This window comes from Oncorhynchus masou, chromosome 6 (assembly GCF_036934945.1).
Source record: "Oncorhynchus masou masou isolate Uvic2021 chromosome 6, UVic_Omas_1.1, whole genome shotgun sequence".
NCBI lineage: Eukaryota > Metazoa > Chordata > Actinopteri > Salmoniformes > Salmonidae > Oncorhynchus > Oncorhynchus masou.
Genome location: NC_088217.1, coordinates 75,848,134 through 75,863,561, shown reverse-complemented (window position 1 = coordinate 75,863,561; position 15,428 = coordinate 75,848,134). Strand labels below are relative to the sequence as shown.

General features: G+C 46.8%; 1 protein-coding gene across 6 annotated transcripts in view; it reads right to left on the bottom strand.

The window, feature by feature from the left end:
- Positions 1–14,801, bottom strand: part of LOC135542641 (pericentrin-like) — a 33,223-nt gene extending 18,422 nt beyond the window's left edge. For 2 of the 6 annotated variants that reach the window (XM_064969746.1, XM_064969748.1), the window contains exons 1-21: positions 14,620–14,801; positions 13,523–13,552; positions 10,991–11,170; positions 10,342–10,527; positions 7,761–7,910; positions 6,831–7,627; positions 6,338–6,706; positions 5,760–6,258; positions 5,133–5,549; positions 4,717–5,031; positions 4,474–4,617; positions 3,007–3,262; positions 2,606–2,893; positions 2,437–2,516; positions 2,242–2,353; positions 1,946–2,072; positions 1,723–1,842; positions 1,422–1,605; positions 538–649; positions 396–436; positions 158–292 (exon numbers count right to left, since the gene is read on the bottom strand). In XM_064969746.1, the coding sequence (XP_064825818.1) occupies positions 158–292; positions 396–436; positions 538–649; positions 1,422–1,605; positions 1,723–1,842; positions 1,946–2,072; positions 2,242–2,353; positions 2,437–2,516; positions 2,606–2,893; positions 3,007–3,262; positions 4,474–4,617; positions 4,717–5,031; positions 5,133–5,549; positions 5,760–6,258; positions 6,338–6,706; positions 6,831–7,627; positions 7,761–7,910; positions 10,342–10,527; positions 10,991–11,170; positions 13,523–13,552; positions 14,620–14,667 (4,590 nt within the window). In that variant the 5' untranslated portion in view covers positions 14,668–14,801. The remainder of the gene's footprint in view (positions 1–157; positions 293–395; positions 437–537; positions 650–1,421; positions 1,606–1,722; positions 1,843–1,945; positions 2,073–2,241; positions 2,354–2,436; positions 2,517–2,605; positions 2,894–3,006; positions 3,263–4,473; positions 4,618–4,716; positions 5,032–5,132; positions 5,550–5,759; positions 6,259–6,337; positions 6,707–6,830; positions 7,628–7,760; positions 7,911–10,341; positions 10,528–10,990; positions 11,171–13,522; positions 13,553–14,619) is intronic. The other 4 variants (XM_064969747.1, XM_064969751.1, XM_064969750.1 and 1 more) reach the window with 3 other exon arrangements.
- Between the last annotated feature and the right edge of the window lie 627 nt (positions 14,802–15,428).

The following is a 15,428-nucleotide window of genomic DNA, read 5'->3' as shown; positions in this document are numbered from 1 at the left end:
CCCCCCCCCCTTAATGATTTAGATGCACTATTGTAAAGTGGCTGTTCCACTGGATGTCAGAAGGTGAATTCACCAATTTGTAAGTCGCTCTGGATAAGAGCGTCTGCTAAATGACTTAAATGTAAAATGTGTATTTTCAGTGTACGTGTGAGTGTACCTTCATAGTGTGTGAGCGTAGCTCCATGTTGTGTGTGTCTGCCAGGGCAGCCAGTCGTGTCTCCAAGTTCTGGATCATGGTCGTTCTGGTCTGCAGCTCCTCAGAGTGACACCACATCCTATGCTCCACCTCCACCTGTTCACATCACATTAGCAATCCTACTCCCACTGGAAACTTAACAGAACTTCGACTCACTTCGATTTACAGAATCTAATTCATTCACTATCATCATTCTTACCTCCACCTGTCTGGCAGCCTCCAGACGCACCCTCGTCAGCTCTGTGTGGAAGAGGAAAATTATAAATTGAGGGAAAGAGAAAATATTTTTATATGTTGAAGAATATTCCAATGTGTGTGTGTGAGAACGAGAGTCCGTATACCTCTGACATGGCTGTCTGACAGTCTAGCGCGGAGTTGTTCCATCTCGAGGGCGTGGCGAGTCTTCAGCTCCTGCAGGTCGCCATAGTAACGATCAGTCAGGTCTGAGCGCACCTAGAGAGAAAACAAAATCGTGAAGGAAAGACAAGGCCTGATCATGCTGGATCATAGGTGAGACTGCTCCTCTGTGTGTGTGTGTGTGTGTGGTTTCTGTTAGGAAAATGTAGCGCCGGACATTTATTGCATTTGCCGGACCAATATGCATTGGGTGTGTAACCTGATTAGGGCATCCACCCACAGTGCTCTGAATTCCAGAAATCCCATTTAGACTCGAGGATGCAATGGCTTTTGTCCTTAACGAATTCCGATGGACACTTTGAATATGTTAGAATCACTGTCCACATGTCCACTATTATTTCTTTACATTCTAAGAGCAGCAATGCACACAAGGCAGTAGGCTACGTGTGAATGTTCATTCCATAATGCAGTTAGCGGAAAACACTTGTCAAAAGGGTACTTCACATGCCACCGATTTCAAGAGATGAAAATATCTGTTAGAAATGTAGAAAAGGGGGAGATCTAAAGATGCAACAACTATCATGGGTTGGTAATATGACTAGGATTGTGCCTTTGGCTACTGGACAATGAAAGTTGATCTGAAAACCAATAGAACATAAGAGAAATAGGCTACTGGTTCAAATGGCATATATAAAATAATTGCCTGCACATTTGGTTGGATTTTGGCTATGCTACTTTGAAGCAAGGTAAGGCCTCATAATGTGTAGTTTCAAACAGTATATTTTCAAAATGCATACGGCCCCAAAATGCCTGTATTCAATCAATAAATTGACCTTACAGGTTAACCGTAAAACCCTGGTGTGTGTACCTGTAGCAGCTCCTCTCTGTAGGACAGGGCCATAGAGGACCGTAGGTTAGACAGTTCCTGAGTGTGTCTCTCCTCCAACTGGACACGCAGCTGGTCAAACGCCTCCTGGTGTTTCTCCAGTTTCAGTGTGATCTCAGCCAGAACATCGATCTTCTCCTCCTCCCCTCTCCCTTCAGACAGGAAACTACACACACGACAGCGGTCAGTAACATGGCCCACCACTGGCCCAGGCTTATAGATTGTGTGTAATTGGCAGCTGGTGGGCAGATTAGCCCGAGCGAGGCCTCTAGCATTAGCATACCTAGCATCCTGGGTCTTGAGTACAGAGTCCTCCAGGGCTCCCTCCACCAGTCTCAGCTGCAGCAGGGCTATCTCCTCCCGGTAGCTCTCCTCTGCTACTCGCAGACGCTGCTCAAAGTACCTGACCAGGTACACATTAATGGGTTGTAAGTGTGTGTTCACTTGCATGGGTTTACATTGGTGTGTGTAGGAGAGCACATTCAGCAGCATAGGTGTGTGTGTACCTCCTCAGGTTTTCCAGCTCAACCTCATTCTGCTCATTGATCTCCCGCCTCTGCACGTTAAACTCAGCCTTCAGACGCTCGATGTCATCCACCCGCGACGAACGAGCTAGCAGCTGCTCCTTCAACTCTGGAGAGAGAGGCGAGGGGAAAAGAGAGAGATGGAAAAAGACAAGGTATCTGAAATTCTGTTGGTTGACCAATCAAACCAATTTGTACTTCTTGACGAATTATGTTCTAGCATAGGTCCAGAGTGTGTGTGTGTGTGTGTGTGTGTGTGTGTGTGTGTGTGTACTCACCTCCCAGTTCCTGGCGGCTGGTCCTCATGTTGTCTAGCTGAGCCCAGAGCTGAGAGACCTCCTGGTCACAAGTCTGTCTCAGAGTCAACTGCTCTCCATGCAGACGACACACCTAGAGGAAGGAGAGAGAGTTTAGGAAAGGCACTATCCAAAGCATAAAGCAAATCTCAGAAACAGAAGTGTGTGTGTGTTCACCTCCTGCTGTAGCTGCCGTGTTTGTTCCTCTCTCTCCTGCAGCACCACTTGATGTCTGGACACCAGATCTTCCACTGCACCTGGAGAGTAGCAGTAACACATTCATAACATCCTTACCACGTGTTTATAACGTCCTTACAACATCAACAACACTTATTAATTGACTCACGGGCAGCAGCGTCCCTCTCGGTCCAGGCCTGGCTCAGCTCCCCCTCCAGCCTCTGGAGCTCCTCCAGGCTAGCCCGGGCCTCAGACAGCTCTGCCCCAGTCTGGGTGAAGGCTGCCTGGGTAGAGTGTGATACCCGAGCCTCTGACAGCTGTGTCTGGAGCTCTGACTGGGCCTTCTCTGACTCCTGCTGCCACCGGGATCTCAAGGCCACTATTTCTGCAGCCTGCCGCTCCTCCATGGACGCTCTCTCCTGGGAGAGACGACTCTCACACTCCTGCCTCAGAGCATCTACACACACACACACCAACTCAATCAGGTCAGATGAAGGTCCATTTATTAAACAGAGCTATGCATTGGAGCATCTGAGTGAGAAGGCCCTATTCTACTACCATCATCCTCACCCATGTTCCTGTGATACTCCTGCTGCTCTCGCTGGATCCTCTCCTCACTCTCAGCTCTCAGCCTCTCCACCTCAAACTGCTGTCTGGCCTGCAGCACGGCCCTCTCCTGGGCCCACTTCTCCCTGAGGGAAGCCTGGAGCTCGCTTAGAGAGGCCTCCCGCTCCCGCTGCAGGTTGGTCTGGGAGAGCTCTAGCTGGGTCGTTTGGTGGTTGGTCAGGCTCAGACGCAGCGCCTCCAGCTCCAGGGCCTGTTGGCTCTATAGCGCGATAGATAAAAGAGAGAGGTAGGTAGGGGGCAGGGTTTCCATTAGGAAAATGTGAAGCCGGATATTTGAAGAAAGCATTGTAATTTAACGGACATTTGAGAAATTTACCGGACCCATATGCATTGGGTGTGTAACCTGATTAAGGCATCCACTCACGGGGCTCAGAATGACAGAAAACACATTTACATTATGGTTATTCATTTTAAAGATCGCTCCTGCCATTTCCTGGTTGCTAAAATTCAAATAGCTGGCTTAATTTCAGTTGATGTAGCAAAGCAAGTAAAGTGTAGAGAGTCATTGTACCATCTAAACCACGGTGAAATATCATAATGGGAAGCATAGAAATACAGCACATAAAAACAGTTCTACCACTTCTTAGACTTGCTTTCAATGACAATGACAGATCTCTAACACATTTCTATGTGAATTTTCTCAGGTCTCCCAAAAAGTGACATATTGCAGCTTTAACAGAACATGCAACTTGATGCAACAACACGCATCCTTACTAAAAACTGATGCGCACTTTAGAGATGTTAGATTACCTGCCACAATTACTTTTCCTCAGCTAACAAGCTAACAAGTGTAACGAACAGCAAAATCACTAGCGTATGTCAATCTTCCCCATAAAAGAGTTAAGATAATCTATTGTTCACCTAGTCGTTCTGTGGGAGAAAGAAATAGACGATAGCAAACAGACTCTGGGACAGTTGTGGGATGATAGATCCCAAATTCATACAACCAGCAGGCTAAGTGACTTTTTTTTTGTAGCAATGAGGTCAATCGTAGCTCTTTTTAAATTGTGGCCATCGAAACATTTTTTCAAACACAAAATTTCATTTAGAATTGCTATTATATTGTTATTAAAAAAGCATGTTTCACTCCAGCAGGAAGGAATGAGCTGTTTGAGGACTTGTAGCAGCAGCTCTCGCCACTGACAGATTTTCCGCTCATATTAGGTTCTGTATCTGTATGCTGTGCGTGTGATAAACATAACGACCAACGAAAATACACACGCGCTAACGCAATTCTACTAAATTATGCAAATTAACCTGTAGACCAATAAGCATGACCGGTCAAATGTATTTACATTAAAAATAAAAAAATTTGCAATGATTATTATTTATTTTTGGGGACAACTGGCCAGCTCCAGTTTAATAAAAACTGGCTAACAGAAAACCTGGTAGGGGTGGTTGCGTGTGTACCTGTATCTGTAGTAGTTCTGCTTGGTGGGCTGCCTCCATGCTCTCCCTCTGGTCCCCTGATAGCTCTGCCTTCAAATGGCTAAGCTCCTCCCTCTGCTGTGACATCATCTCCGACAGCATCCTCTGGTGTTCTCTCTCGTTCACCTGGAGACAGAAAACAAGAGAGAGAGAGAAAGAGGGGGGGGGAGAGATGACGAGCAGCACACAGGTATGTGAATAGGTTGTTGTTGTTGCAGTGTGTACCTGTTTGATAAGGCTGATCTGTCTCTTCTGCTCCTCCTCCAGACTGTGTCTCTGCTCACACAGCTCTCTCTCCAGACGGCCGCTCAGCTCAGACACCTCCTCCTGGTGTTTCTCCTGCAGCTCCTGCACGTCCTCACTGTGAGATTTTCTCAGTCTCTCTGTGGCCTCCTCCACAGACCGCATCTGCTGCTCCAGGAGCGCTTTCACCTCCTGCTCCCTCTCCCTTCGCTGCTCCTCCAGCAGGCGTCTCACCCCCTGCACCTCCTTGTCCTTCTCCTGCCTCTCCTCCTCCCACTTCTCCCGCTCCTCCTCCACCTGAAAAAGAGATATCATGTCTGTTCAGTACTTCCTGAACAGGTCCAAACATATCATAGTCTAATCATCATCTTCATCCTCATCACAACCACCCTCCTCACCTCTTCCTCCTTGTCTCGGAGCTGTCTCTGGAACTCCTCCAGCTCCTCCGCCATCACCTTCTCCATTCTCCGCATGGTTCTGTCCATCTCCTCCTCTCTCCTTCTGCCCTCCTCCCTCTCCCTCACTCCCTGGGCCTGCACCTCCTCCAGGTTACACAGGTTCTGTCTCAGACACAGCAACTCAGACTCTACCTCTGTTTTCTCCCTCTCCGTCTGCTCTATCCTCCTCTCCCTCTCCTCCACCTCCTGCCTCGCTGACTCCGCCTCCTTCTGGACTCTGTGCATCTCTTTCTGAGCAGTGTCGAGCTCCAGGGTTTTCTGACCTAGGAGGGCAGTGGTGGTTTTGTGCCTGGATTTAGTTTCTTCCAGCAGGGCTAGAAGCTGGTCACGATGGGTCTGGAGAGGAGAGGTTATTAGCTTGGACCCAATTAGAACCAATCAAACCAATTAGAGAGAGAGAGAGAGAAAAAAAAACACCAGGATTAGCTAGTGGAAGATAGTGAATTGAGCAAGTGAGAAAAAGTAGAAACAAAAGAAAGAGAGGGAGGGAAGGAAGAGGGGAGGAGAGGGAGGAAGAGAGGAAAAAGTGAAAAGAAATGAGGAAGGAAGAAGAAAGCTCCGAACTACCTGTAGTGACTGTAGCTGTCGTCCAAACAGAGCATGGACTTCAGAGGAGACAGAGTCTCCCGCCTGTTTCACCTCCTGCAGAGAGGAGACCAGCTGCTCCTGCTGCCTCAACCTTGTGAGGAGAACACTCTTCTCTTCCTCCACCTCCCTCAGCTCCCCCTCTTTCTCCTTGTTGCTTCCTTTCTCCAACCGGACAGAGGAGAGCAGCTCTTCCTGCTGTTTTAGACGAGAGAGGAGGAGAGATTTTTCCTCTTTTAGCTGTTCCATCACTCGCTCCTGGCTGGGGAGGAGGGTACCTCCCTCCTTCTCTAGGAAAGGGGAGGAGATGAGACTCTCCATATCTTTCTCTCTCTCCTCCAATAAGGTGCAGAGTCTGTTCTTCAGATTGTCCTCCTCGTGTGTTTTCAGGCTGACCTCCTCCTCAGCTCGCCTCCTCTTCTCCCGCTCCTCCTCAAGCTCCCAGTGCGCCTCCTGCAGCTCCTCAGAGACCTGGGCCCACCTACACACACGATGAACATGAGCTGTAAGTTCTAACACATAAAGGTATGGTAGACAGGCACACACTATAACACACTCACCTGGCCCTGGCCTCCTCCAGATCCTCAGCACTCCTCCTCAACTCCTCCATCACCACCTCCTTCTCCCTCTCCCTCAGAGCCACCTCCTCCCTGAGGTCTCCACACTGCTGGATGAGCAGCTCCTTGCCCAGGTCTGAGATCTCCTGACTCTCTGACGTCTCACTGAGTCTCTCAGAGGTCTCGCTGGCGTCTCGTGAGACAGAGAGGGGGTTGTTCTGCCACTGGGAGGCGAAAGAGGGCAAGGTTTCGTTCTCAGGGTCGGGGGACCGTGCAGTGGATGGTGGGACGGGAAAGTGAGTTTGTTCTTCCTGCGAAAAGGACAGCTGGGATTGGTCACCACCACTGACGATATCACTGTCCAGCTCAAACCTGTGATGGGATGGAGGCAGAGAGGGATGAGAGGACTGAAAGGAGAGAGATTAGGAGATGTAATTCGTATGGGGGGAAAATCCACCATAAGGGAAAAACACACACACAGTAATGTCCCTCTAACCTGTAGTTGCCAGAGTTGTCCAGAATGTTGTGCTCTTCCAGAAGGCTGCACGCCTCCAGACTTTCATTGGCCCAGCATGAGTTTGAGGGGAGGGCCGAGGACAGGTAGCGCTCCAACAGCGGGGTGCCATCAGTGGGGAGGGACAAGTCCAGAAGGCACTCCTCTCTCTCCTCCTCCCCCTCTCCACCCTCTTCATCCACACTGGCCTTTGCCTGGTTCAGTTTGTCTTTAGAAGCCTTGAATCCCAACTCCTCCCTTGTTCTCCCTCTCTCCCCCAACAGCTGTCTGACTCTCTGCACCTCCTCTCCAAGTCTCCTCTTCTCATCTTCCTGTCTTTCCCTGATCTCTCGCTCATCCTCCCTCTCGTTCCTTCTCTCCCTCACCTCCTCCTCCAGTCTCCTCCTTAGCTCCTGCAATTCCCTATTCAACACCTCCTTCTCCTCCTTGTACTGGTGGATCTCTCTCCTCTCCTCCTCCCTCCCTGTCCTCTCCTCTTCTAGTTGGGAAAGCATGAGCTGGTTTAACTCCCTCTCCTCTAGCAGCTCTCTCCTCAATGTGTGTATCTGTGCATCCATCTCAGGATCAATACATTGTTCTAGGCTCTCACACCCAGCTCCGGTCTGTTCATGTCCCATTCGGAGTGTGCGTATTTGCTCCCCTGGTTCTGTTACTGGGACCTCTAGGTGGTTGGGAAGTGAGGTGAGGTCGTAGGAGCTGTGGTCAGGCTGGGAGGCCTTCCACTGGGCTAGGGAGAGCTCAGAGCCCCCTTGTGTCCTGGATCGAAAGAACTGAGAGGTCTGGAAAAGAAAACAGGGACATTGAAGAGCTTACATTCACTACTTCATTATTAGCAGTAAAAAAACCTAATGTTTTTAGACTTTTTGAAGTGTGTGTGGGTGTGTGTGTGTGTGTGTGTGTGTGTGTGTGTACCTGCTGTAGCTGCATCTTCAGGGCCTGTATCTGTCCAGTGAGGGAGAAGGCCTCCTGCTGTACCTGGTCTCTGCTCTTCAGCGCCTCCTGCAGGTTACAGCTCAGTCTGCTAATGATCTCATTACGCTTCTCTACTGCTGCCTGTAACTGCTGCAGAGAGAGAGAGACCAGAGTCAGACACACGCACACAGACAAACACACATTTTATTCTTAACATCTTACTTTATTACATTTTATTCTGATCACTTTGGATTAAAAGTGGCTGCTAAATGGCAAATATTTGATTGCAAGGGGAATGCAAAGTATAACAGAGAGAGAGGAACAGGCAGAGATGGAGAGAGAGAGCAGAGGGAGAGGGAGACTGATCAGAGAGAGGGAAATTGGGGAGGGAGGAAGGGAGGGAGACTGATCAGAGAGAGGGAAATTGGGGTGGGAGGGAGACTGATCAGAGAGAGAGGGAAATTGGGGAGGGAGACTGATCAGAGAGAGAGGGAAATTGGAGAGGGAGGGAGACTGATCAGAGAGAGGGAAATTGGGGAGGGAGGGAGACTGATCAGAGAGAGGGAAATTGGGGAGGGAGGGAGACTGATCAGAGAGAGAGGGAAATTGGGGAGGGAGGAAGGGAGGGAGACTGATCAGAGAGAGAGGGAAATTGGGGAGGGAGACTGATCAGAGAGAGAGGGAAATTGGAGAGGGAGGGAGACTGATCAGAGAGAGAGGGAAATTGGGGAGGGAGGAAGGGAGGGAGACTGATCAGAGAGAGGGAAATTGGGGTGGGAGGGAGACTGATCAGAGAGAGAGGGAAATTGGGGAGGGAGGGAGACTGAGCAGAGAGAGAGGGGAATTGGGGAGGGAGGGAGACTGAGCAGAGAGAGAGGGACATTGGGGAGGGAGGAAGACTGAGCAGAGAGAGAGGGAAATTGGGGAGGGAGGAAGACTGCGCAGAGAGAGGGAAATTGGGGAGGGAGGAAGACTGAGCAGAGAGAGAGGGAAATTGGGGAGGGAGGAAGACTGAGCAGAGAGAGAGAGGGTAATTGGGGAGGGAGAGAGCACAGAGAAAGATGTACCTTCAGAAAGTATTCACTAGACATTGTTGGTGTGTTACAGCCTGAATTTAAAATGGATTATATTAAGATTTGTCATCACTGGCCTACACGCAATACCCCAAAGTCAAAGTGGAATTATGTTTTTCTAAAATTTTCCAAATGAAAAGCTGAAATGTCTTGAGTCAATAAGTATGCAACCATTTTGTTATGACAAGCCTAAATTAGTTCAGGAGTAAAGATTTGTTTAACAACTCGCATTGACTCACTGTGTGCAATGTGTTGAACATTATTTGTTAAATGACTACCTCATCTCTGTGCCCCACACATAATTAACTCTAAGGTCCCTCAGATGAGTAGTGAATTACAAGCACAGATTCAACCACAATGACCAAGGAGGTTTTCAAATCAAATCAAATGTATTTATATAGCCCTTCGTACATCAGCTGATACAAAATCCTAGAGGAAAACCTGGTTCAGTCTGCTTTCTACCAGACACCCTGGGATACGAATTCACCTTTCAACAGGACAATAACCGAAAACACAAGGCCAAATCTACACTGGAGTAGCTTACCAATAAAACAGTGAATGTTCCCGAGTGACAGTTTTGACTTAAATCTGCTTGAGAATCTATGGCAAGACTTGAAAATGGTTTTCTAGCAATGGCAAACAACCACTCAGGGGTGTGAATACTTATGTAAATGAGATATTAATCTAATTAATTTTCAACAAATGTGCTAACATTTCTAAAAAACATGTTTTCACTTTGTCATTATGGGTTATTTGTGTTTAGATGGGCGAGAAAAATAATCTATTTAATCCATTTTTAATTGAAGCTGTAACAAAATGTGGAATAACTCAAGGGGTTTGAATACTTTCTGAAGGCACTCTATCAGCCCCGGGTTCTTATGGGTAAAAAGCATGAGAACAAATGAATCCAAACGAGAAAAAACAACCCAATTAGGAGTAGTGTGTGTGTGGTGTGTATGTGTGTGTTTGTGGGTGGTGTGTGTCAAACAAGTGCATCTAACCATAAAGTTAAGAATATACCTACTGTTTCCTGGCGGAGGGAAACGAGGTACAACACACGAGTGAAGTGTGTAACCTTTGTTGCAGGGCATGCATATGAACACACGTCTAACCCATTTTTAACCCATATAACATGATTATGTCATTTCTCCAGCAATAATGGAAATATAATTCAAGCCGTTTCTCTCCCATCCATCCTCTACAATAGGAAAAGCTTTCCATATTTCCTAATTTATAGACAAAGACTGAATGTTGATTGTCTGAAAGACGTGGTATATCAGACCGTATACCATGTGTATGACAATAAAATATTTAAAAAATGTTTTACTGGTCTAATTATGTTAGTAACCAGTTTATAATAAGGCACCTTGGGGGTTTGTGGTATATGGCCAATATACCACAGCTAAGAACTGTATCCAGGCACTGTATCCTTAGCCGTGGTATATTGGCCATATACCACACCTCCTCAGGCCTTATTAAATAAACTGTATGTATGTATGGTTAAGTACCTTGAGTTGATCTCTTCCAGTGTGAACCACTAGGACCTCGTCTCCCACAACCTCCATCTCCACAGGCTGCCCACCGAACGCCTGCTCGCCCAGGACACTGCTTCCCTCCTGGGGATGGTGTTGCTCCAAGTGCCCCTGGAACTCTGGAAGTTGGCTCGGATCTGTCTCACCAGAACGTTGTGGTTCCTTAAGGGTTACATTTGAACAAACTCAATAGATGACTTGCTTTGTTATTTCCATGAAATTAGATGGACTTCCCCTTTAAAGCCTGTACATAGAGTTGACAGTAATCACATTCATGTTGCTATGACAACCAACCGCCAGAAGCATCTTTGTGTTTAGTGACCCATTTTTACCCTGTGTGTGTGGGGGTTGCTAAAGCATAGGAGGCTGCTGAGTTGACATCCATACGTTGAGACATATGGGTCAGACACCGTAGCCAATCGGTCTCCTGAATCGTTTTCACTCCACAGAGAAACAAATGACATGTTCTGACCCACAGAGAGATACATGCTCATAGAGTTGGGATTGGCATACAATCAAATCTGACAAAGACCTTATGATCGAAATGCTGCATTAAACTATAGAGTCAGCCTATGCAACAGTGTGGATATTTACATTCCTTTCATTCATTCAGCCAGAGGCTCACCTCATTGTTACACATGTCGTCCTGCTGTGTGGCGCTGCCGTCTGTCTGGAGGTCCATCCCTAGGGGGCGACCTTGCGCTGGGCCGTCATTCTGCGTTGGAGACGGGCCCTTCCTCTTCTGCGTCTTTTTCTGCGCGACTTGACCGTCCCCTTTAGCCCTTTTCTGTTGGAAGCTAACAAGCTACGCAGGAAGGACAGGGAGAGGTAGAGGGACACGTAGGTCAGGAGGGCTGAACACCACCACACTATCAGCATGTCAGGGGTTAACATAGAAGTCATGGGTTAGAGTCCACCAAAAGTCCATCAAAGTTCAAATCCATCATTCCGATCAGGGAATAAAAAGGTCAAAGTTTCAATAAATCATCCCAGTGACTTAAGTCAGAAAAGGCTATAGGTTTAAGGGATGAAGGTTTTCATCCGCCCAAGGAGCAAGAACAAGAGTTTGATTCAGATCATCTTCCCAGCACACAGGTAACATCCCTGATTGAACCAGCAGAGAGAATGAAAGCCACAGCACATTGCCAGTCCAAAGCAGTCAACTAGCCACAGTCTCCACTTAGTCCTAGCAGTCAACCTCCCAGCATCGCTCCATAGATCTCCCAAAACCACTATCACTGGACAACAAGGTTCCCAACAGAGCGATCAGAAAAACATTACATTTTGAAGTCCAAGTGCACTGATTTAGTCAGTGTAATTGTGCATCCAATCTCACTTTGCATCTCTTTCAGCATCCCGGTCTCTCTCTCTCCCCTCTTCTATAAGCAGCTTAAATCAGATTACAGTGGTTCAGAGACCCTCGTATAACACTCCACCTCTGACTCTCGCTCACTCCCTCCCCCTCTCTCGCTCCCACCCACAGCCTTTCTCTCCCTCCCTTTCAAACCATCAGACCAATCTATCAATCACACACAGTTGAGACAAAAAACACACACGGCAGACAAGCACACGAGTCTCAATATGACACTTCAACCTCCCGCCGAGGGTTGGGATAGCAGTGTAATGCAGAGAACACAGGAGGAACTTTGTCCCGAGCCCAAAGTGTGTGCCAGTGTGTTAGCACGTGCTTTGTTCTAACCCAAGCAAACCCGTAACAAGCCGACCCATGTCATGTCCAGCCCCAGGACTCATGTTGCATTGAGCAGTGCTACTGACCCACGTGTGTGTGTGTGTGTGTGTGTGTGTGTGTGTGTGTGTGTGTGTGTGTGTATGCCTGATCTCTACATGTGGTTGGTTCTACTCGATTGAAGTCTGCCCAGCTTTCAGCAGATCCTGTACACACCCACTCACCATCCACAGCCTCCTGTGTCTGTATTAAAGTGAGGCTAGACTTGGCTGTAGTCGAACATGCTGCTCTACACACTAATACAATCAGACAGGCAGCTGTGTGTGTACGCATGTAGGCTATTTGTGTTCAAACTGAAGAAGAGAGCTTGGTTTGCCTCAAAGCAAAAGAAAACTGATGCAGACGTGGCATGTCACCATAGCAACAGCTGCCATAAGTGGCCAACTGACGATTTTACAATTCAGACAAGCATGAAAAAGCCTACTGCAGCCTATGTCATGGCCATTTGTTGATTAATTTTCAACTTTTCTAATACTGTTGCTATATTTGAGGGCATACTAGCTCCTTCAGAAGTGCCATGTCAGGGTTGGGATGCTAACTGCATGAAGGCCGACTGGGATCCAATGTGTTCGATTATGTCTGAAACGGCACCCTTTTTTCTATACTATTTTGGACCAATGTTTCCCAACCCTGTTTCTCAAGTACCCCGAAAAACAGTACACAGTTTCGTTGTAGCCCTCAGACACATCTCACTGAGGACTTGATGATTAATTGACAAGTTGAATCAGGTGTGCTTGTCTAGGGTTACAATAAAAATGTGTACTGTTGGGAGTCCTCGAGGACCAGAGGCCAGCTTTAGTGTCATGGCACCATCTGATGGTGTGTGTTCACAATGACACATCTGCTATGATGGCCCTCCACAAATTCAACCATTAGGGGGGACAACTGAAGACTGCTGGTGGATCAGTGTCTAGGGGGACAACTGAAGACTGCTGGTGGATCAGTGTCTAGGGGGACAACTGAAGACTGCTGGTGGATCAGTGTCTAGGGGGACAAGTCCAATCATGTGGAAATAAATGAACAGAAGTCTCTGAGTGGGGCATTTCTATCTGCAAAGTTTTATAAATGTGTCCCATCCACAAAGCAGAATCCAATTGAAAAATAGATAGAGACGCAAGACAGTGATGAAAGACAGTGACTAGTCAACAACATCCCAAAACAGATGAATAGAGCCCATAGATAGACCAGGGGGTGGCAAAACCCTCCGCATGCAGAGCTACCACAGGCTTTTTGCTGCTAATCAGCTGCTCACCAGGACCTTGATTGGCTGAATCAGATGTGTTGTAGCAGGCCTGGTGCATATGCCTGAATAATACTCAGTATCTCTCCTGGATGAAGGTTGCCCACCCCTGTTCTAGATCAATAGACAGAATCACCACAACCCAAGAGCCTGTATCTCATACCACTTACCAACTGACTGCGCTGCATGTTGGTGGATTTCTGTCATAAGGTATAACAATGGTTTATCAATTAAGTTATTGTGAAGGAAGTCATACCAACTCAGCTGTGAGAATCGCCCAGGTTTGAGGTGTGCCAAAAAAATAGGTAGGTCATGCATCCGTTCAAGACTCTGGTGAGGCGGTCAAATTCCTCATAATCTATAGCACATGCTTATCTAAATTAACAACAACTGCTGGGAGAATGCCACCCCAAGGAGAGGCCATACCTGAAGCGATATAGACACCGTTGTGGGGAACGGTAGGGTTGATGCTCAGGTGACAGGTCAAGACATTTTCGTTAAAGTCTACGCGGATTATAGGGTCGTTATATTACTTTGGCCTTCCTGGTCCTGAGATTTTAAACCTCAGTGGTAGTGTTTCACACCTCTCCATGCATTGCAAATATTGGATCATATGCGCAGAGTTGTGCAGAGAATGTGTATCTTAAACGCAACCACATAACGTTACAGATTCTCCTGCCATCATCACCTGCATCGACTTGATAAACCGGGATGATACTCTCCAAGTAAGCGGCCCACACTAGTCAGTAAACAGAAGGGGAATTTATTTGGGCCGGGTAGCAAACTGAATAGGAATCCGTTTCTACAGCAACAAGCCAAATACTAACGAAGTTAATAAACAGTAGTAATCTGGGTGCATTTAGTTAAGCCATTTATCAAAGTAAGTTATTAAAATAGTAGATGAGACAATAGGGTAGTTAAAATGGGCAGTATAACGTCAGCTGGGTTGGTGAGTCAACGATGGAACAATACCAACATTTGTTTAGCAAGCCACAAAGTGGGGCATTATAATTCGTGAATAGCAAAGTGTTTAGCTAGTAACTATACTGTAGCTAGTTTAGACTCGGCTAACCATAGTTACATGTAATGTAGTTAGCTAGCTTTGTTAGCGATTCAATTTGAAGCTAAAACTTTAACTTACTCAAATCCCTCTATCAAGCAACTGCAACCTATTACTTTATTGTACGACAATGTTGCTGATACTGATACGTTTAGCTAGGTTAGCTTGTTAGCTACTTTGATGCATTACCCATAAATCGTTACAAACCTTTGCTCTTCCAGCTTCTATTTTCCTCTGTCGTTCATCTTCGTCCATGTCTTGGTTGAAACACAACCATTAAAGTTTACGGACAAATGTCCTGAAATCGCTGATTATTCCACTAAAACCTTTTACTTTCTTGTACCTCGGATGGAAAATCTTCGGAACAACTGTCAATATGAAATTCAATATGGCCGCCATGTCGTTTTAGCACCGCCCTTATCAAGTTTCCTCCGCTAATATGGCCAATCAACACACTCGGAGCGAATTTCCCAGCCAATAACATTCATGCTCTCTTTCTGTTTACATGCACTGAAAAAAACTCCCTCCCACATTCTACAGGTCCCTGACTGACAGGTTACAAACCAATCAGAGGATTGAATGGTGAAGCTAAACTTTGATTGAAAAGGGAATTAGCCAATACACGTAGAGAGTCACAGAAATAGTCCACCCATACACCTCTATTTTAAAAATGTGTGCCTGTTTTTGATTGGATCATGAAGCTTTTTAAACCAACTACTCCACCTATGCAAACGGCGCACTAAATGCCCGGGGGAAATGAATTAACCAGTAGTAGCATAGCGTTGGCTTTCATAAATTCTACTATCAACTGAGGTATCTTGACTATGGATTTTGTCCACTAACTACATATTAGAGCTATTCATGGGTTTACCCGGACACGACTACCCGAGACCAGGTCCGGGTCCAAATCTCAAACGTATGCGGGTTGGTTCCCGTTTAGTTGCATTCACGCAGCACAATTCTGATATTTTTTTTCCTCTAATCTTTTCAGAGCTGATCTGATTGGTCAAAATAGA